This window comes from Sinohyriopsis cumingii, chromosome 2 (genome assembly GCF_028554795.1).
Source record: "Sinohyriopsis cumingii isolate HCF-2022 chromosome 2, ASM2855479v2, whole genome shotgun sequence".
Taxonomy (NCBI): domain Eukaryota; kingdom Metazoa; phylum Mollusca; class Bivalvia; order Unionida; family Unionidae; genus Sinohyriopsis; species Sinohyriopsis cumingii.
In genome coordinates this window covers 2,611,905-2,634,643 of record NC_142962.1, presented here as the reverse complement: position 1 = coordinate 2,634,643, position 22,739 = coordinate 2,611,905, and the positions used below count along the sequence as shown (strand labels likewise).

At 35.4% G+C, this 22,739-nt stretch overlaps 1 protein-coding gene across 1 annotated transcript in view; it reads right to left on the bottom strand.

Moving 5' to 3' along the window:
- The window catches only part of LOC149804210 (DNA polymerase alpha subunit B-like), a 32,085-nt gene that overhangs the window by 4,983 nt on the left and 4,363 nt on the right, over window positions 1-22,739 (bottom strand). The window contains exons 4-9 of the mRNA XM_089951261.1: window positions 19,663-19,726; window positions 14,738-14,853; window positions 11,266-11,453; window positions 8,492-8,580; window positions 1,970-2,125; window positions 365-427 (exon numbers count right to left, since the gene is read on the bottom strand). Of these exons, the coding sequence (XP_089807387.1) occupies window positions 365-427; window positions 1,970-2,125; window positions 8,492-8,580; window positions 11,266-11,453; window positions 14,738-14,853; window positions 19,663-19,726 (676 nt within the window). The remainder of the gene's footprint in view (window positions 1-364; window positions 428-1,969; window positions 2,126-8,491; window positions 8,581-11,265; window positions 11,454-14,737; window positions 14,854-19,662; window positions 19,727-22,739) is intronic.

Genomic DNA, 22,739 nt, shown 5'->3' with positions numbered 1-22,739 from the left:
AATGTTTGTCTAAACAGATAAATGTTCATATAAACACCAATGTTTGTCTAAACAGATAAATGTCCATATAAACACCAATGTTGGTCTAAACAGATAAATGTTCATATAAACACCAATGTTTGTCTAAACAGATGAATGTATATGTATATGTTTGTCCAAATGGATGAACATACATATAAGGGCAGATTATAAACATATGAATGTATATTATATGAAAAAAATTCACGAGACTGTATTCTCTCTCAAACAGATTCAGCAACAAGATTTTTCAAGAGTAAAATATTTCAATCATTTCTATTGTAAAAAGGTTATACTAAAAAAATGTTGATGTCAAAACATTAAGGAGTCAAATTTCCAGCCATACCTGATATAATTTTTTCGCAACAAACTTCTGTCCAGTACTATTGTTTCCCTCAAATGCAACAATCTGAAAACAAAAGAATAACATTAAAACATGGGTCTAAGAAACTATTTTTATACCAAGACAATGGAATCTGTATACAACAAACTCTTAGTGTAAGAGAAGAAAAGTCAAACAACTCATCACATCACAAACAAATCGGTTGGATTATCTATCCTTCAACCCCTGTCTATCAAAATCTACACATTAGTCACAACATACAAATTCATTTGTGAAGCAAAGCTGCATCATTATCGCTTTTATCTATTATTTATTTTGTCCATCCAGTTCCAACATCTCCACTTCAAGTCCAACCCCAACAAGAGAAAGATGTGGTGAACATCTCTGGTTTTCTCTTAGTTTGGGTGGGCTAGATTAGCAAGTTGGTGAGTGTACTTCTAATGTATTATTATCAGCTATTATAGCAAAAGAAAATATAATGGCTCCACATTAATGGTTGTCCAATTGCCTGTGGTAAATAAAATTAAGGTCAGAACAAGTATAAACAAATCCAGGTTGTCTGACAGGGCATGTTACTGAAAAAAGAGAAAAAAAGAAAAAGAAAAGTAGAAATTATAACTCAAATGATGAGATAAATTAAATGTGTACTTCATACCATTTTCCCATTATACTCTTCATGATAATTACATGAATTTTTGCTGAAACATTCAATCTTTACTTCAAATAAAGATCTATTCCAAATGTAATCCGTACTGCCTAAGTCTGTCTTGAAAATGATGACCTATTGCTTTGTAATCCATACTATTATAAGTCTGTCTTGAAAAGAAGATCTTGAAATGAGGACCTATTTTAATGTAATCCATCCTGCCATGAGTCTATATTGAAATGAGGACATTCCAACATAATCCATACTGCCAAAAGTCTATCCTGAAATGAGGACCTATTCCAATGTAATCCATCCTGCCATGAGTCTACATTGAAATGAGGACATATTCCAATGTAATCCATATGCCATAAGTCTATCTTGATCCTTTCAATCTACCAGATGCTTCGATATCAGACTTGTCAGTACACATGCAAGCATAACAAATTTTATACATTACACTATTTAAACTACATAACTCAGTTAAGACCTTTAATCCAAATTAGCAGTTTGCCTTATTGATGTGGAAACAGCTTAATTACTCTCTATCTGTTAAACTTCAAGTAAACTTATTTAATCATTCATACAAACTAGTGTTTAACTGCCTTTTAACTTTACATTTAAATGTGTGTATTATTAATTTCATCTTGTTTTGCTACTAGTGTTTTTTCTTCTCCTTTTCATTTAGACCCCAAATAGGTCTGAGCAAGTAAAAGATTGGTCGGAGTAAACAGGTTCTGTGAAAACTCTTCTGACTGGGCAAATGATCAAAAAATTTAAAATCAAGCCCTGAACTCACTCACTGGACTGCTGCCAAAATATATCCATGATCCACTGTGATGGTACACAATTGAAAATAATGCATTCTAACATATTACAATTAAAGACGAACAGGCAAACAATAATATGTCCAAGATGTGATTCAATTTGTCATGTTACAAAAAAAAAAAACCACGAAGACCCACCTGTCCTGGAAATAAGGCATACTCTTTGAGCTGTGACAGATCTACAGGAACACACTTGCCGGCAGAGGTGTCAATTGAGCCCTCTAATAGCACAGACTTGGCATTCAGCTTCCCATTGCAATCACAACTTATCCTTCCAGCAACTGTTATATCCTCCTACCAGGAACAGGAATCAAAATGAGCATGTTAATTGAGAATTATGTACAATGATATGCTTTACCACTGTGTCTTGTTTCCAAACTACAAATATGTATGTTATCTTGTATAACTTTCACAAAGTTAACACAAAACCTTAATACAAATCTTTACATTTCTGATTCAAAGCTGCTGCAAAAGTGATGCAAAATTTTGCTTGCTGAGGAAAAGATGCATGGGAACTTTTATTTCCTACAAAAATTTGCATGAAGATTGTCACAAACAATTTGTATCTTATATCCATGTCACTCTGAAATGCTTTCATTTCTCTGAAAAATGCAAGTCCTTGAAGGAAACATGGTCAACCTGGAAATGTGTTAATGTAACACAAATGAGTACTATTATCAGAAAAACGACATAAACACAAATGCCTACCAGTGCCTGAAAACTGACCTAAACAAGAATGCCCCACTACAGTGCCTGAAAACTGACCTAAACACAAATGTCTACCACAGTGCCTGAAAACTGACCTAAATACAAAACTTGACCAAGGTGTGATGGATGGATGTACTGTAGGTAATAGCATGTGTCACATTTTTGGGAAGATGTATACAATTTTTGGGGTGATGTATACAAATTTTGGGGTGATGTATAAAAATTTTGGGGTGATGTATACAAATGTTGGGGCGATGTATACAAATTTTGGGGCGATGTATAAAACAAAGTTCATGCAATCTTGTTTGCTGCAATATAAAGCTAACAAGAGCGACACTTGTGCTTATTTCCCACCCATGTGATTGAGAAATTTTGCAAATATTCAATCCATATTTATAGTCTATCTGGTTCAGTTACTTTGGTTTCCAATACTGCATTTGGTTTGGATCATTTATCTAGGAATTGAAGATGGCTAAATGTCACAAAATTGTGTGTCATCATCCAATTTTTTTTTAAAAGAATCTTTTCATCAAATATGTTAAAAGATTTCATTCAGGGTTTCAACTTAACCCAACAAGGTGAGTGCCTGACTCGGAATAGACTCTGTTCGAGATATCCCTCCCACTACAGCCCAAGTTTTCAAACCTGCTATGTAATTATCACTGGGACTCTTGCCAGGATTCTAGGTGCCCAAAAATATAAGAAAAACCCTGTGCGAAGAATCACTTTGATAATACTTTATTATTCAATATGAGTCAGAACTCCCTCTTTTGAAGTTAAAAATATTATTTTTTCTCTCCTTTCCTTTGAAGAACATATACCTGAAGAAAAATAATTTACATAGAAGTTGTCATTGGGACAAGGAAAAATAATTTAAGTAAAAGTTGTCACTCAGACAAGGAAAAATAATTTAAGTAGTAGTTGTCACTCAGACAAGGAAAAATAATTTAGTAGTAGTTGTCACTCGGACAAGGAAATTACCTCGTCTTGATCTTCTTATCAAGCCCTTGTAGGATGTGAATGCTGTGAATTTGTTTACTGTTGCAAGCATCAATGGTCATGGTTTTGCTAAGAATAACACTTTGTTTAGTACCTATATTTATGGTTTATTGAACAGGGTCTTAACTTCATGGCTCAATAATTACTCATTTGGTCTTTAAAGTTTTGGTTTGATGTAAACACAAAATCCATGAAACAAAATAGTGAATTCATTTATTGCCAACTTGTTTTTGATGTGCCAACACCTGGAATATGTCAATTTGCCTTTTGACATGCCATCACTTTGGATATGTCTATTTGACACTGATGTACCATCACCTGGAATATGTCAATTTGTCTTTGATGTGCCATCACTTTGGATATGTCAATTTGTCACTTATGTGCCATCACCTGGAATATGTCAATTCGTCTTTGATGTGCCATCACTTTGGACATGTCAATTTGCCTTTGATGTGCCATCACCTGGAACATGTCAATTTGTCTTTGACATGCCATCACTTTGGATATGTCTATTTGACACTGATGTACCATCACCTGGAATATGTCAATTTGTCTTTGATGTGCCATCACTTTGGATATGTCAATTTGTCACTTATGTGCCATCACCTAGAATATGTCAATTTGCCTTTGATGTGCCATCACCTGGAATATGTCAATTCGTCTTTGATGTGCCATCACTTTGGACATGTCAATTTGCCTTTGATGTGCCATCACCTGGAACATGTCAATTTGTCTTTGACATGCCATCACCTGGAATATGTCAATTTGTCTTTGATGTGCCATCACTTTGGATATGTCAATTTGTTTTTGATGTGCCAACACCTGGAATTTCTGTCAATTTGCCTTTGATGTGCCATCACTTGGAATTTGTCAATTTGCCTTTGACATGCCATCACTTTGGATATGTCAATTTGTCACTGATGTGCCATCACCTGGAATATGTCAATTTGTCTTTGACATGCCATCACCTGGTATATGTCAATTTGTCTTTGATGTGCCACCACCGGAATATGTCAATTTGTCTTTGATGTGCCATCACCTGGAATATGTCAATTTGTCTTTGATGTGCCATCACTTTGGATATATCAATTTGTTTTTTTAATGTGCCAACACCTGGAATATGTCAATTTGCCTTTGACACGCCAATACCCGAGATGTGCCTACTTGCCTTCGATGTGATATCACATATGATGTGTCTACTTGCCTTTGATGTGATATCACCTATGATGTGCCTACTTGCCTTTGATGTGATATCACCTACGATGTGCCTACTTGCCTTCGATGTGATATCACCTATGATGTGCCTACTTGCCTTTGGTGTCATATCACCTATGATGTGCCAAAACTGACATTGATCAACCATCACCTGGCATGTGCCAATTTGACTTTATTGTAAATAGTCACATATTTGGGGGAACAGTTACTTATTTCTCAGGTTACCTTCTAATGTTAGCAGAATTGTGCAGCACTTTTTCCAATTCAAGATGGAATTGTCAATTTGTTTTTGATGTGCCAACACCTGGAATATGTCAATTTGCCTTTGACATACCATCACTTTGGATATGTCTATTTGACACTGATGTACCATCACCTGGAATATGTCAATTTGTCTTTGATGTGCCATCACTTTGGATATGTCAATTTGTCACTTATGTGCCATCACCTAGAATATGTCAATTTGCCTTTGATGTGCCATCACCTGGAATATGTCAATTCGTCTTTGATGTGCCATCACTTTGGATATGTCAATTTGCCTTTGATGTGCCATCACCTGGAACATGTCAATTTGTCTTTGACATGCCATCACTTTGGATATGTCAATTTGTCACTTATGTGCCATCACCTAGAATATGTCAATTTGCCTTTGATGTGCCATCACCTGGAATATGTCAATTCGTCTTTGATGTGCCATCACCTGGAATATGTCAATTTGTCTTTGATGTGCCATCACTTTGGATATATCAATTTGTTTTTTTAATGTGCCAACACCTGGAATATGTCAATTTGCCTTTGACATGCCAATACCCGAGATGTGCCTACTTGCCTTCGATGTGATATCACATATGATGTGTCTACTTGCCTTTGATGTGATATCACCTATGATGTGCCTACTTGCCTTTGATGTGATATCACATACGATGTGCCTACTTGCCTTCGATGTGATATCACCTATGATGTGCCTACTTGCCTTTGGTGTCATATCACCTATGATGTGCCAAAATTGACATTGATCAACCATCACCTGGCATGTGCCAATTTGACTTTATTGTAAATACTCACATATTTGGGGGAACAGTTACTTATTTCTCAGGTTACCTTCTAATGTTAGCAGAATTATGCAGCACTTTTTCCAATTCAAGATGGAAAACTTAAGTATTTTCAACTCAACAGGATATAATATAAAGAGCAAGTAAAACCAAGAATGAAATTATTTTGCTATGATAAATTTTGACCCGCTCACTTCTCCCAATTTTCCACTGCTTCACTCGATTTAAACATGAGACAAAAGTCACGTCACATTCAAGTTTTTTTAAAGTAAACCATGACCACCATGTCTCATTACTAACCTTAATGAAGATTCACCATGACGGGGAACTGAATTCCACATGGTTGTCTTTATTCAATGATTGAAAATCAATTCATTAAATGTAGTTCTCAGCCTTTACAACTTATTTTCCACAAATAGTAGGTGGGAGAGAAGGGCTTTTTCAAAGTTCAATGCAATGTGGAGACTAGATTAATAATTGTATTATAACATAATCAATAGTAACAACAAAAGAGAGTACCAAATCAAATGACAGGAGCCAATGTCTGTACAGGTACTACTTAGCATGGTTTGAACAATGAACTAAAAAAAAAAAAATCAGCCTTCTACAGTGATGGTATTCAGCATTCAGCAATCATTACATTTAGTTTTTATCTGGTTGCTTCAGGTTCAAACACTGGTATGAATATAAATGCATGAAATATTGATGTATTTACCATTGTAACACTGATATGAAGATAAATTCATGAAATATTGATGTATTTACCATTGTAACACTGGTATGAATATAAATTCATGAAATATTGATTTTTGTTGTTGTTGTTGTTGTTGTAGTGTTTAACGCCACTTTTCAGCACAAGATAGGCTATACATGGTGGCCAGTATTAATGGTGGAGGAAGAACCCGGAAAAACCCCGGAAAGAACCACCGACCCACGAGAAGCTTCTGGCAAGCTTTCTCACATAACCACATTAGCCGAATCCAAGACTTGAACCAACACGGACAGAGGTGAGATGGCAGTGATCCGTAATAGTGAACGCTTTAGACCACTCGGCCACTCGAGGCCCCCATGAAATATTGATGTATTTACCATTGTAACACTGGTATGAAGATAAATTCATGAAATATTGATGTATTTACCATTGTAACACTGGTATGAATATAAATTCATGAAATATTGATTTTTGTTGTTGTTGTTGTTGTTGTAGTGTTTAACGCCACTTTTCAGCACAAGATAGGCTATACATGGTGGCCAGTATTAATGGTGGAGGAAGAACCCGGAAAAACCCCGGAAAGAACCACCGACCCACGAGAAGCTTCTGGCAAGCTTTCTCACATAACCACATTAGCCGAATCCAAGACTCGAACCGACACGGACAGAGGTGAGATGGCAGTGATCCGTAATAGTGAACGCTTTAGACCACTCGGCCACTCGAGGCCCCCATGAAATATTGATGTATTTACCATTGTAACACTGGTATGAATATAAATTCATGAAATATTTATGTATTTACCATTGTAACACTGGTATAAAAATAAAAGCATGAAATATTGATGTATTTACCACTGTAACCTCTCTGATTACATGAAGGCTCTTACAGTCCCAAAATGGACACCTACAATAACTTGTGTAAACTACACTGACTGGGACCATGTCTGAGGCGCTGAGCACACTTGATTTAGAGTCCTGTACAGAGTTATGGAACCCCGTACAGAGTTATGGAACCCTGTTCTCTTAAGATCAAATCAAGTAAGAAATAGGATCCCTATGCACTTGATTTTATTCTGGAACTGCTCTTTTATGATTCAAAGTATAATTCTAAATACCTTCTGCTTACTAACAGTGTTGATTCTTGTACCATCTGATAAACAGTTTATTTTGTGTAGCTTTATGTAATACATTCCTATACATTATTTATTGAAAAAATTTATTTATAATCTCATTGTTATTTTATTACATAATTAAAACTGTGCATACCACATCTTTGATGGGAGTGTGAAAAACAGTATCCCATTAATAACTGTTTTTGACATAAAACCAAGAGCCTCCAGTAACTGTACACTGAATCCAAATCCATCAATATGCAGTGAAATTACCAGTTATTGATAATAAATACTTGAAACTATGGTCACAATTCTGTATGTTCAACTACAATGAGTGGGAGAATGTTTAAGAGACAGAAATGGATTTTTCAGTTGTTTGTATCTGGGGGGAGTGGCAACAACCACCACTGATGGCATGACATCATTAGCAGAGATTGTATCTGTACCAATTCTTGATTTGAAAGAAACAAAATAACAAAATAATAAAATAACATTGGCTCACAACAGCTCTTTAAATATTTACGCTTAATGCAGTTATGGTTAGATTTTTTAAATTCAGTCCTATCTTTTGTATATTATGCATCTTCAATTCTCTCACTTCTACACCTTCCAGAACAAAAACCCAACTTCAATAAATACATTTTTATTACAGTTTGGTTCAAGTGAAAGAAAATGATAAATGAACGCAGTAACACAAAATTTGAAAGAAAATGATAAATGAATGCAGTAACACAAAATCTGAAAGAAAATGATAAATGAATGCAGTAACACAAAATCTGAAAGCATTTCTGAGACCACAACTGAATAAAATGCAAATGAAATGTAGATTTGGTAAACTTAGCCATTTCAGGGTCTGTACAAACCTGTCTGGGTAAAGCTACATGAGAAAACTCCTCAAGGTTGTGTGTTTTCCTTATTCCTTCTGCTAGATCCTCTATAATGCTGTCCAAAACTGCAGGGTGAAACACAGGCATAATGTTAAACTTATTTTAAATATTTCATATCTTAAAAAGACACCAATTAAAATTAAATCAACGAGATTTTTAAAATTTATAAGTGCTTTATGAAACAATGGCAACAATACAGATCTGTCAAGGAAGCTTCACAAATACCTTTCCCAACAGCTAAATATGAATACTGCCTGTGACATATTTGCTCACAGTGTCTTCATGATACATTTCTGTATTTAGCCATTTTGTTTAGCTGTATTATAAAGAAGCAAAGGTACTAATGTTTATGGATCTGTCATAATGCATGTCTCAAAGAGATATTCCAATCATAACGAAACTTAAATCCCTATCTCTACAACTGTACAGACAATTCGACCAGAATATGTGTCATAAATGAAACTTAAATCCCTATCTCTACAACTGTACAGACAATTAGACCATAATATAATGGGTGTCATAAATGAAACTTAAATCCCTATCTCTACAACTGTACAGACAATTAGACCAGAATATAATAGGTGTCATAAATAAATGAAATGAACTTAATAAGTTTTCACATTTTCCTTGAAGAAGGGGGTATCTATTTAAAAGAATTTTACAATGTTGTAAAATTAAACGTTTCACAATAAGAAAGAATTTAATGCTTCAAACTAGGAAATAAAACTGAGTAATATCTTCACACCTGATTACTTGGACAGTATTTTGACAGTCTTAGTAGTAATTCTAGTCTGTCATCCCAACATTGATAGAGAAAGTGAACACAAAATAACAAAGCCGTTTAAAATACTGATAACTAGTCATACTGAATTTCTTATCTTCTGATGTGTTTGGGAAGGCCACATTAGTCCAATATGCAGTCAAGCGGCAAACAGAACATTCAGACATGTGGAAGTTATCAATGAATACTTATAGTGTGTGTGATATATATCACCTACTGTATCGTACCTAGTGTATAAATAAATAGAGAGGTGATTCAAGAATTCAGTATGCCTGAAGAGGATGAATGGTCTGATGTGGATACAGCAATTAAAGCATTAAAATTAACAAATGCTGACTTGTTTTAAAATACCAAATTATCACTTGCTCTAGATATTGTGAGCTTTCGAGATAGTGTCAGGTGTAAGGTGAAATTGTTTGCATTTGCAACATGCACCAGGGAGAGAATGTTGTTATGCCTCTATGTTACTTTCATGTACTATCACTGAAATTTCTTTGGATGTTGTACCTGTGGAAACTGTATACGATTTAAGCACATAGTAAACTAAAATGACTGCTCCCATGTACTCAAAACATCAGCCTGAATTAGTCTAAAGTACATTATCTGTAGCTGTTATTGACTTAAGGAAAATGATTTGCCAAACTAGACAATACCTGTCTCTGAAAGTGCAATGAATGAATTATTCAATATATAAAATGTAAAGAAGGTATCAGCTCTTTCTTTTACGATTTACCTATAAAGGCCAGGAAGTGAAAATGACCAAGTGGAGCTAGCAGTGTTTTTTTTTAAATTATTGATGTATATCTGAAGTAAGACCAAACTGTATACTCTATAACCCAAAGTAAGGCCAAACTGTATACTCTGTAACCCAAAGTAAAGCCAAACTGTATACTATATAATCCAAATTACATCCATCAATCATACACCAAAATAAAAGGAGTTAACAGTTTTTTTTAAAACTATCTATTACATCCAGAGTCTACTGACAATAGCCAGTGAGGAAAACCATGGAGAATTTGTTTCTTTAAAAATCTAACCCTATGCAAAATATGAAACTAAAGCGCCATCTAAAAAAGCATTTGTTAAATGTCTTTCGATGAATGCAAGATTCAATTCATGAATGTTTGTTACAGGGCCAATTAAATTTAGTTTTACAAGCATCTACGTCCAGCCAAAGTACTCAGATGTGCAATGAGTTGCCTACCTTAACAAATTCACATGTCAAAACAAATGCTACGAGACCTCTACCTGTGGTGCAACATGTCTCATTACAAGCAATTTATGGGTTAACGGTTAAATAAAATATGTTTACTGCACATGGTTTTTTATATGCATGACTTGAAACAAAGTTGCAGCTCTTGTACATATCTGCTCTCCAAGCATATGAAATACACACTCAGGCAGCATCTCTGCTCTCCATGCACACAAATCATGCACCTGGCAGCAAATCTGATATCCATGCATACAAATCATGCACCTGGCAGCAAATCTGATCTCCATGCATACAAATCATGCACCTGGCAACACTGCAATACCTCATCTTTCAATCATGATCATAAATCTCGCTGACATTTCTTGCTGATTTCTCATTATAACTCCGAACTCTTTGGATTGGCATGATTAAAGTAATGTTCTCATTCACACTCACTGAGACACTTGGATTTTTGCACCTTTCAGCAAAAAATATACAGCACTTTAGTGATATATTAGACTAGAATTATAAATAAACAGAACTTTGTCATGCTAAATCATTGCAAAAAACACAAACCCTGACAGTAAAATTAATGTCTTGAAATGTAGACCGGTTTTCATTTTTGAAAATTTTCAATGAAAATATGGAGACAAATATAATAGCAAATGGTTTTGTTTTTTACTTTCAAAAACAATAATGTCCTGTAGTTGCAATTAGCTAAGTTTAACTCACCTCTATGTGAAAATACAGGCATACCCAAGTTTTTTTTACATTTACCTTGACATTTCTCTGAGAGTTTCTGGAACATGTATTTGAACTGTTTGTTTAAAGCAATATCACCGTTGTAGGATGCAATAGAACACTCAGCCTGGACTGTGCCCTGAAAGTTTGTCTCCTTGGCACCAAATGTCAACACCACCTCTCCAGGATTGTTCCGAGAGTTGTACTTCTTGGAAGAATTAACACTGTTCATCAGGACAGAAAAGACATGAAGAAATAAAATGAGAACAAAAAATAACCTATTTCACTTCAACAACTGGTTTCAAGATAGGTTAGCAGCAGTTTTTACTGCATTATTGCACAAGTGTGTGTATTTATATATATAAACAAAACAAAGATGAACATAATGCTAAAAGAACTTTGTGGTAACTCACCAGAAAAGTATAAAACTTATTCACAATTTGATTATGTATGTTTGTCCTTCTATCCATTCAACCCTGTAAGCATCTACTCAAATGCTTGTAAATACATTGTAATAACTATTAATAGATGTGTGTATCATGCAGATGTTAAAATCTTATTTTTTCTTTTTAAATTGTAATTTGAGTTATTAGTTCATTTTTATTTATTTGAATTTGAGGTCCACAGACACGTTTCTTCAATATTATTTACCAAATCATAAAACATCAAAGCAAAGGCTCTCAAAAGCTTTGCACCCACAGTCCCCTTCCAGGTATTCTGTCTGTGGCTAATATAACAGCTGGTGCAAGCCCATAGCCCACCAGTGGGCTGTGATCCATAGTCCAAGAACCTATCCATTAGGAAAATATTCCCAGTCTTCCCAAGTTAAAAGATAATAACTATGTCTTTCAGCTTGTTTTAGCTAGAAAAATATGAAAAAGCTATGTTTGCCAAGACAGAGGTAAGGAAAATGGTTTCCCGTAAGCGGAACTGGTGATAAAACCCCATCAACTGACAGCCATTATTGGAACAAAGTGGGATGTAGCTGCAGGGAGTGGTTGAGTAGGTATGCCCATATTAGGGTAAATATTGTCAAAGAAACGTAATTTACTCAAAAACTGGTTTCTTCAAGTACTTTTTCTGATAATAATACATTAGAAAATATTTAAGAGGTGGAGGGAGTGGCTCTGATTCTAGTCTCCTAATGGATGTTAAGCAGTTTCAAATCTCATGTGAGATGCAAGTTAGTGTTAGTCAATGAATAAAGGTGTTAGTGTTAGTCAATGAATAGAGGTGTTAGTGTTAGTCAATGAATAGAGGTGGTCTGAGAATAGAGGTAGTCTGAGAAAACAGTTTTGCTCAAGCATAACCCAGTGGAAATAGAGTAACCCACATGGTAACAAAGTTCCTTAGTGACCAGAAGATAGCCAGTTGTGTTGGCCTTATAGGTCCCTACAGGTCAAACTGAGTCCTTTGGGATGAGATGTGCTGGAAATAAAACCTTGTGGATGTCATATCTCACCTCCATCTAACAGTTTGAAATATAACTTGTTTTATGAAAGTATAAAGAATTGTGATTCAAAATACAGCTGAACACCATGTATGATGCATAAGCATTACTATCATTCAGGTCTAACTATTATTCAGGTCTAACTACCATTAGAGTCTAACTATCATTCAGGTCTAACTATCATTCGGGTCTAACCATTATTCAGGTCTAACTATCATTCAGGTCTAACTATCATTCGGGTCTAACTATTATTCAGGTCTAACTACCATTCAGGTCTAACTATCATTCGGGTCTAACTATCATTAGGGTCTAACTATCATTCAGGTCTAACTATCATTCGGGTCTAACTATTATTCGGGTCTAACTATCATTCAGTTCTAACTATCATTAGGGTCTAACTATCATTCGGGTCTAACTATGATTCGGGTCTAACTATCATTAGAGTCTAACTATCATTCAGATCTAACTATCATTAGGGTCTAACTATCATTCAGGTCTAACTATGATTCAGGTCTAACTATGATTCGGGTCTAACTATCATTCAGGTCTAACTATCATTCGGGTCTAACTATCATTCGGGTCTAACTATCATTAAAGTCTAACTATCATTCAGGTCTAACTATTATTCGGGTCTAACTATCATTAGGGTCTAACTATCATTAGGGTCTAACTATCATTAGGGTCTATGTCGATCATTCAGGTCTAACTATCATTTGGGTCTAACTATCATTAGAGTCTAACTATCATTCGGTTCTAACTATCATTAGGGTCTAACTATCATTCGGGTCTAACTATCACAGGTCTAACTATCATTCAGGTCTAACTATCATTAGGGTCTAACTATCATTAGGGTCTATGTTGATCATTCAAATTCATTAACAGAAAAAAGGTACATTATATATATGTAATCCAACAACATAAGACATCAACAAGTGGGGGGGGGAATGTCTAACTGCCATAATTATCAGCGCTGTGGAGTTCTGTTCTGATAGCATTGACAGGAATATTGCAGTCAATATTAAAACTGCTGCATTGCTCATGACTTTATTCAAACTATATTTTTCCGAAGCATTTTTCCTTACTAAGTAAATCCAGGCAAAATCTAGTGATTGTACTTTTCAAATTCAGATGACTGCAACTCGAGTTCTTTGAAGAGAAATGGTAAATGAGAAATTCCTAAGTTAGTTGAACTAAGTGTTTAGTTTCATTAATGAAAAGAATGTCTAATCACAGCTTAATGTGATTACACATATTTGTTTCATCAAAGAAACTTAATGGTGGTTAAACCCAATCTTGAATTCATCGACTACCATCAGTTGTCAAGCAACTGAAATGGCGGTCCATAACAGCAACATTCTACAGGAACAAAGCAGGTTATCTCCACATTTCTTAGATATAAAGCATCCAATTCATGAAAATTTGTGCCCAAACCTCATCATGTTGCATGATTATGCCCACACAGATTCAAACATCTGTTTGAAATGTTAATTTCTAGTGGGATTTTCATAATCACGTACTCTGTAATTGAACAATAACGTTATCTCAGCCAGAAAACTGAGTGATTCCTCAAAATAACACTAAGTGTAACCTGTTATAACTGAGGTCATGTCATACTGGGGTGATTCTTCCTCCCTATAACAGTTACAGGAAGTCATTAATGTGTATTATCTTGTAAGTGAAGTGTTGTTTTACAGGGATCATTCCACACTATAATATTGTTCCTGGAAGCCATTAGTATAATATTAGGAGGTGGTGTTATACAAGGGTGATTCCTCGCTCACTTTTCCAGTAAGCCATTAAAGTGTATTGTCTTATAATTATGGTGGTGTTTACTGTTATACAGGGGTGATTCCTCACTATAACACTGTTTCAGGAAGCCATTCAAGTGTAACATGTTATAAGCGTGATATAGAGGTAGATTATAAACATCACACTTATATCATGTAATAGAATCGTACCCACCTTATAATAGGGCCACTGGTATACGTCATAGTGAGTGATCACGGAACTTTCTACCCATTAACACAGGTAAATTATAATTCTGGTCAATTAGCCTACCTGGCTGGGGAGAAGCTGGATGGAGAAAATGGTACCACAGGACTTCTTGTTGAACCAGTAAACCTCTTTAGTGGACCATTCTCAGGGGTAAGCTGTCTCTTCTGACTGACATTTCCCTGGATAAAAATAGCTCCAGTAATAATTGCACATGAATGTGACCAAACAACACACTTGCTCCATGATATTAACTTGGCTAAATTATCATTTTTATTTTGAGAATTTGCTTTGTATGACAAAAAGAGTCACAATGAACTGGAATAATAATTATAAATCCCAACATCCGACTTAAATGCACTAAGATCCAACATATTTTCCACTTATTGGATGCTGTCAAGAATTTATTAGACACTTATAGGACCCAATGAGTTCATTATCTAAAATGACAACATAAAGGCATGAAAAATGCACTCCTCTAGACCTAGAGAGTGGTCCAGTGGTGATAAATACATTTATCATCTAAAAATACATTTCTAAATACATTTATCATCTAAAAATACATTTCTAAATACATTTATCATTTAAAAATACATTTCTAAATATATTTATCATCTGAAAATACAGCCCTAAATACATTTATCATCTAAAAATACATTTCTAAATACATTTATCATCTGAAAATACAGTTCTAAATACATTTATCATCTAAAAATACATTTCTAAATGCATTTATCATCTAAAAATAGACTTCTAAATACATTTATCTTCTAAAAATGTTACACTGTTCATTTCCACAATAATTTCATCTCAAGAAAAAAAATCAAAAAACAAAATAATGCTTTTTGTCTTCATGCATAATGGCAGCAGAAAATTAAACATCTAGATACCAATGACTGACGTAAATATTCTACTGAAAGATGGCAAAAAATTCAGGGTCACAGATGACAAATCAGACCACTGTCAATCTTGGGTGAAGCAATATGTTGCAATATCTTGACTATTTTAAAATCCACTTTAATCACTTTTAAACAGCTACACTAATCAATTCTAATCTGGGTGCTGTAATTTGGTACTATTGTAATGTCTAAAGAGTCTGGGTTAATAGACAGTGGCCAACAGACACCCCGTGTAGTCAGTAGAATCAAAAGGTGATAAAACAGATAAACTGCCAGGAAAATATGAAAAGCTGGGTGAAAGAATTTGTGGGTTACCTATGATAAAGAGAAAGATGGCATTATTGTAAAGTTTGTTAAGAATATCCAATGCTTGGTGATTGTGAAAATAGAGGAGGTGGAAATTTTCTGAAATAAATGGTTTAGCCATGGTGATTTTTTTTCAAGGACTTCTCAAAGTTTTTAAGTGGCATTTTTTCGTTATTGAAATCAAACTTTCTTCATTTGTAACTTTATTTATCACAATATAAATAAATACAAAAGTAGAAGCATGACTGTGCCACTACAGCAAAGGGATGTTACTCCATCTGGTAATTTCCTGTCTTTGGATCCACCCTGTTCTATTTAATTTTAATTATTTATGGAAAATGTGAAAATGGAAGAAATTATGAGTTTAAAAAGTGATATATTTTAATCAGTTTAAACTTTTGGTATTTCCTCCATGAATAGTATACAAAGAGTTTAATATTCTTAGAGTTTTCAACAAATTCAAGGACTTTTCAAAGACAAAAACCAACTTTAAAATCTCTTAACAGATTTTTAAGGCAACAAATGAAATTCAAGGACTTCAAAAGGTTGTTCAACCAATAAAAAAAACTTCATTTCATAACAAATTCAGATTGCACAGCAAGTATCAAAACAAAGATCCATAAACAAAATCCATTAAAACAAAGATCCATGAAAAAAATCCATTAAAACAAAGATCCATGAACAAAATCCAATAAAACAAAGATCCATGAACAAAATCCAGGAAAAATATCCATATGCTATCAGGCCTCTTAAAAAAATCTTTATTTTAAACTAAATGAAACAATACAAAAATATCTTACCTGCCTGGTCAACAAAAACTAAATGAAACCATACAAATGCATCTTACCTGCCTGGTCAACACAAACTCATACACCAACATATATAAACATGTTGTTGTATCATGAGATAAACAAAGTCATTGGTGGAACAAGTAGTTTCAAGATTGCACTCATCTTAAGCGACATGTACATTTTGTCACCCTTAGTAGATCTATTATGATGCAATAGTATTTAAAACTATGTTAAGTTATACTGCATAATATATTATATGTGATTAATTTAAAAAATTATTAAAATAAAATTTTCCACTAATAAATGAAACAAAACTTTGTTCTGATTAGTTATAAGACTAATCATTTATTGCATTCATTTTAATTGTTCAGGACAGGCTTACACTACATTACTGGTGATCTGCCATTTTCTTAACTTGCTCAGCTGACAGAATCACATAGTAGTTTTACTCATGTCTTATTTAGTACAACAAAAACTGCAAATTTGACTGTTACTGATTTGTACTGAGTAAAATCAAGGTTACAAATGGAGTCTAGCCCATGATATACTATAATGTGGGGGTGCAGCAACCACTAATTTGTACATCACTACACTGAGCAACATCCAGTTGTTACAGATGGAGTCATGCCCATGCTACACTGTGACATGGGGTGCTAGACTGTCATTGATTTGTACCTCACTAAACTAACACCTAGGTGTTACAGATAGTATCGGGGCCCGGAGTGGCTGAGTGGTCTAAAGCACTCTACGTTACAGATCACTGCCATCTCACCTCTGTCTGCATGGGTTCGAGTCTTGGATTCGGCCAGTGTTGGTATGTGAGAAAGCTTGCCAGTAGCTTCTTGTGGGTCAGTGGTTCTTTCTGGGGTTTTCTCGGATTCTTCCTCCACCATTAATACTGGCTGCCATGTGTAGCCTTTTGTGTGCTGAAAAATGGCATTAAACCACACAACAGATGGAGTCACGCCCATGCTACACTGTGACATGGGGTGCTAGACCGTCATTAATTTGTACCTCACTAAACTGACACCTAGGTGTTACAGATGGGGTCATGTTCATGCTACACTGTGACATGGGGTGCTAGACTGTCACTGATTTGTACCTCACTAAACTAACACCTGAGTGTTACAGATGGGGTCATGTCCATGCTACACTGTGACATGGGATGTTAGACCATCATTGATTTGTACCTCACTAAACTAACACCAAGGTGTTACAGATGGGGTCATGTCCATGCTACACTGTGACATGGGGTGCTAGACTGTCATTGATTTGTACCTCACTAAACTAACACCTAGGTGTTACAGATGGGGTCATGTCCATGCTACACTGTGACATGGGGTGCTAGACCGTCATTGATTTATACCTCACTAAACTAACAGCTAGGTATTACAGATGGGGTCATGTCCATGCTACAATGAGATGTGGACTGTATCTGCCACTGCTATGTTTCAGTGGGCCAATGGCGTGGTCATTAATGGTCAACATCACAATGAAATGATAGATCATTTATATTCTATTTTACACGTTGTTGCATGAAAAACCAAATAAATAATCCTCTCAACTTCAAGATTCTCATGCTTGATGCCTCCAACCATATTCTACATGTGTGGGAGCTTTCAAGTAATTTCCTGAAGGTGTAATATTGTTCTTCCGTGACACTGGTACAATAGAATGCAATCCTTCATTGGAAGATGCACTTTGTGTCTGACTTTTGTCTTGGTCTTTGTGGGTTTTACCAGCATGTCCACTAGACTCATCATATTGGCTGTCATTTTTATGTTGCTTTCATGATCCAAGTGTGACACGGGTAATGAAATCAGTGATCCATGACTCCATATATAACTCTTAGAAAACTTTGCTGCCTTTACAAATAATGAATGGCATTCAATCAAGGTCATACCATGTGAATGGAACCATGTGCTTACAAAAATCAGAGACTATAATTTTTCTTTGAATGGGATGGAAGCTACAGCATTAAGTCATTTGAATTTATTTCATATTTTTTATTGAGACCATTGTAAGTCAGCCATGATTATTCTCAATCTCTCAACATGTACAATCGAAAGAACGATATGTGATGATTTTTGATCATTTTCATAAAAACAAACAATGAGGAATCTGGACATCTAATTATTGGCTGGCAGGTGTGTACTAGCATGAAGGTAAATAAATACACCTTGTTCATTGTTTTGGTGCTTCTTTTTGTGCAGGACTTGATGTCTATTTTGTGCAAATTATGTCCATGCTGTGAAGTACCCTATACTATGTAACATCCAGGTGTCACAGATGGTGATCAGCCCATGCTACACTGTGATGTGGGGTACAGCTGCCACTCACTTGTACCTCATTACATTAATATCCAGGTGTTACAGATGGTGATCAGTCCCTGCTACACTATGATGTGAGGTACAGCTGCCACTCACTTGTACCTCATTACATTAATATCCAGGTGTTACAGATGGTGATCAGTCCCTGCTACACTATGATGTGAGGTGCAGCTGCCACTCACTTGTATCTCATTACATTAATATCCAGGTGTTAGATGGTGATCAGTCCCTGCTACACTATGTGAGGTACAGCTGCCACTCACTTGTATCTTATTACATTAATATCCAGGTGTTACAGATGGTGATCGGACCATGCTACACTGTGAGGTGGGGTGCAGCTGTCACCGACTTGTACCTTGCTCAATTAATATCCAGGTGTTACAGATGGTGATCGGTCCATGCTACACTGTGAGGTGGGGTGCAGCTGTCACCGACTTGTACCTTGCTCAATTAATGTCCAGTTGTTACAGATGGTAATAGGTGCATGCTACATTATGATGTGGTGTACTAGAGTGATTGATTTATGCTAATTTGAGTAACCACCTGATAAGACCCATATTTCACCTGTTGAGTGTAGCTGAGCTTAACACATGAGGTGCTAGAATTACACCAGTATCTCAAAGTGATTTTCAAGACAACAGAGCTTAATTTTTGTCATGACTGACCTTTGATACTGGTGTCTGGCCTCCATAGGCATTTAAAAGCTCCTCTGCATCATCAACTGCTATTCTGTAACATAAAATGGGGCAGGCCTAGTAAGAATGAAAATGAAAATACTATGTGCTGCATAGCACAGTCACTTGGGTATGAAAAATAGGTCACTGACCTCCTTTTACCTGTGATAAGCAGAATGAATATGTTATGACAGTGTCAAGAAAACACATTTTTCCTGTAACGTTGATGTCTATGCCAACAGCAGCCACAAGATACCTGACTGCACTTACTGGCAAGACAAAAACAAACCTGTCAAGTGATTAATTGATCAATGGCATAAATCTAGCTTTCACAATTGAACACAAAGGTATATCTACCGTTGACACTTATTCTATTCATATGGTCTTTGTTGTAAGCACCATCTTGTTTTGTGATGCTTCATCATAAAATCCACAGGACTCAACCTAAGGGCTATTCCATTTAAACATACCACTACCCCACAGACGGCAAAATAAAAAACTTTGATGCATGGTCATCAATAAGCAATAATCACTTCTGTGCCATGTAATATCAAAAGAAAAAATGCTTCCATCGGTGGTGCCTATTTTATTTTAATAATATGTTTCTATAAAGCCACCGTTGGTGTTTGTTTTCTCTTCTCCCCCCCCAAATAACGTCAATGCAGATTACTCATCGTAATTCGCGGGGAAAATAAAAACTAAATCAGCAATTTCCTGATGAATTGTAACGGAAATACGGAAACAATGGGAACGTGGATATCCGGAAGTCTTCGGATGTAGCCATATGTGGTAAGGATGCTGCAGCCGAATATTTAGAACATGACATAAAATGGCGACAGAAATACAATGCAACATGTGGTCCGTCGAAGATGTGGGGATATGGCTGACTTTTAGAGGTGAGAACTTGACGATAGACACAAGGTTGAGACATTCTTCAGCCTCAGAATTAAGTTTGAAAATCGTACATTTGAAACTCCGCAAACTTGGAAAAAGTCCCCTTCTCTTAGCTTCCATTTGATTGGTTAGAACTATTTGTATGACAAGTATGTGCTTCCGAAAAAACACGACCTTGAAATAAACCAGATTGCGCACTTTCTCACGCGACTTCATTTGACCTTTTAAGCTAAACTGCACGTAACATAATAATTTTGGTACCCATGTTTTGCTCTGACAGGCATTCGACTTTGTATGCATACTAAAACTTTGACGTACTGTTATACATTTATGGAATGCCAGGCCATTTTCCCCACGCTATAGCTCGACATGGCCATGATCGCATCTACTTAATATGCAAGTGCACTGCACAGAATAGAATGCTGTCTTCTCATTGGCTGACTGAAAATGAGGCAATGAACCTAGGTATAAACTGATTTTCAGTTGACTATAACGGAGACAGTATTCCACTTTTTGCGTTGCACTAGCATATTAAATGGGCGCGATCATGGTCATGTCGAGCGATAGCGTGGGAAAATGGTCTGGCATTCCGTAAATTTATAAATACTATGTAAAAGTTTTAGTAGGAGTATGAAGTCGAATGCCTGAGCGAAACATTGCTACCAAATTTATTACGCTACGCGCAGTTTAGCTTAAAATATCAGCACTGATTCTTCAATAGTTAGTAGCAACAGGGGACACCGCTAGAAGGCACTGGCGATCAAGATTAATGTTTTCTCAAAATGTCAACCTCATTACACCCAGTACTTTCACTGCTTTAATATGTAAAAAGCCGACATTATCACATCCGAATGTATATATGGTTGAAAGGTCAAATGTCTATATTTAGTGTATATGACATTGGGCCATTTCTACAATGTATTCAGCAGGAAAAAAAACGAAAAACGAATTTTTCAAAATGCTGGAAAACTAAATAACGAACATATACGCTCACCTACGCCTACTTTTTAAATACTTTGTAGTTCTTTTTACGAGAATAATGGTAAAATGTGTGCGAATATTTGCGGAAAACCCACGAATTACGACTTTTTCAAAGGTCACCCATGCCAGCAAGATTGGTAACTCTTCCTGGCACACTGGTATGTACAAAATGTAAACAATGACAACAATACGACATAATTTGGGTTCAAAAACACACGAAAACGATTGTATGAAAAGGCAGACGTTTATACCAAGGAATCGGATTATACAGACGTACTGTCATTCATTATACCAAACTTATTACAAAATATTTGTACAACTTTTGTTGTGTAATATATTTTCGAGCTTAGAGACTCGACAGGAGTATCACTGACTCAGTGATACTAGACCTATTGATAATATGTATGTGATTGTGATCAATGTCAGGTCATCTGTTCTAGGTAGGATTTTTATCTAGAGACACCGGTGTTACAATTAAAATGTTCATGTTTAGTAAGGATGGAAAAGAGGTACAAGTTCAACTATTTTTCAGAATTTTGAAGAATGAAAACAAATTCATTTAAAATTTTCATGCCATTATTTTGTGAATATCAATATGAATATTGTCATCATAAGCCAAGGAATAGAGAATTGATCTGTAGTATTTCTCCATTTAAACAAATACATAATCATAAATGTTTCTTGAGAACCAACTTAGTGCCAGTTTCTTCTCTATCTCTGACACCACAGTTGTCTTTGCTTCATGAACTATGTAATATTGCTCAAAACAAGGGTCAGAATTATTATGAAAATATGCAAATTTAGGACATCCAAAATTTAATGTTGCACCATCCAAGAACACTATAATGAATATGCACTATTGGTTTTAAGAGTAACATACAATTTCAACTTGGTATGACTCATGATTATGCTATTTCATGCAAAAATGTTAGGCGGCATGTGATAAAAAGGCACAGAAAGTCTTCAGAAGTACATGGAACACAGAAAAAGTGAATTTATTCTTTAACCTGAATGTTCACAACACATTTATATATAACCATATGTAAAAAATATGCAATTTTCAGCATGAAATAACATGAGGTCAAGAATTTTCAAAAAGTGACCAAAGAGCAATATTAAAAATGGTGGACGGTACATGTGTTTGAATGCTTCCTGTGAATTTATTTGAAAAGCTCACACTTTTCTATGTAAGC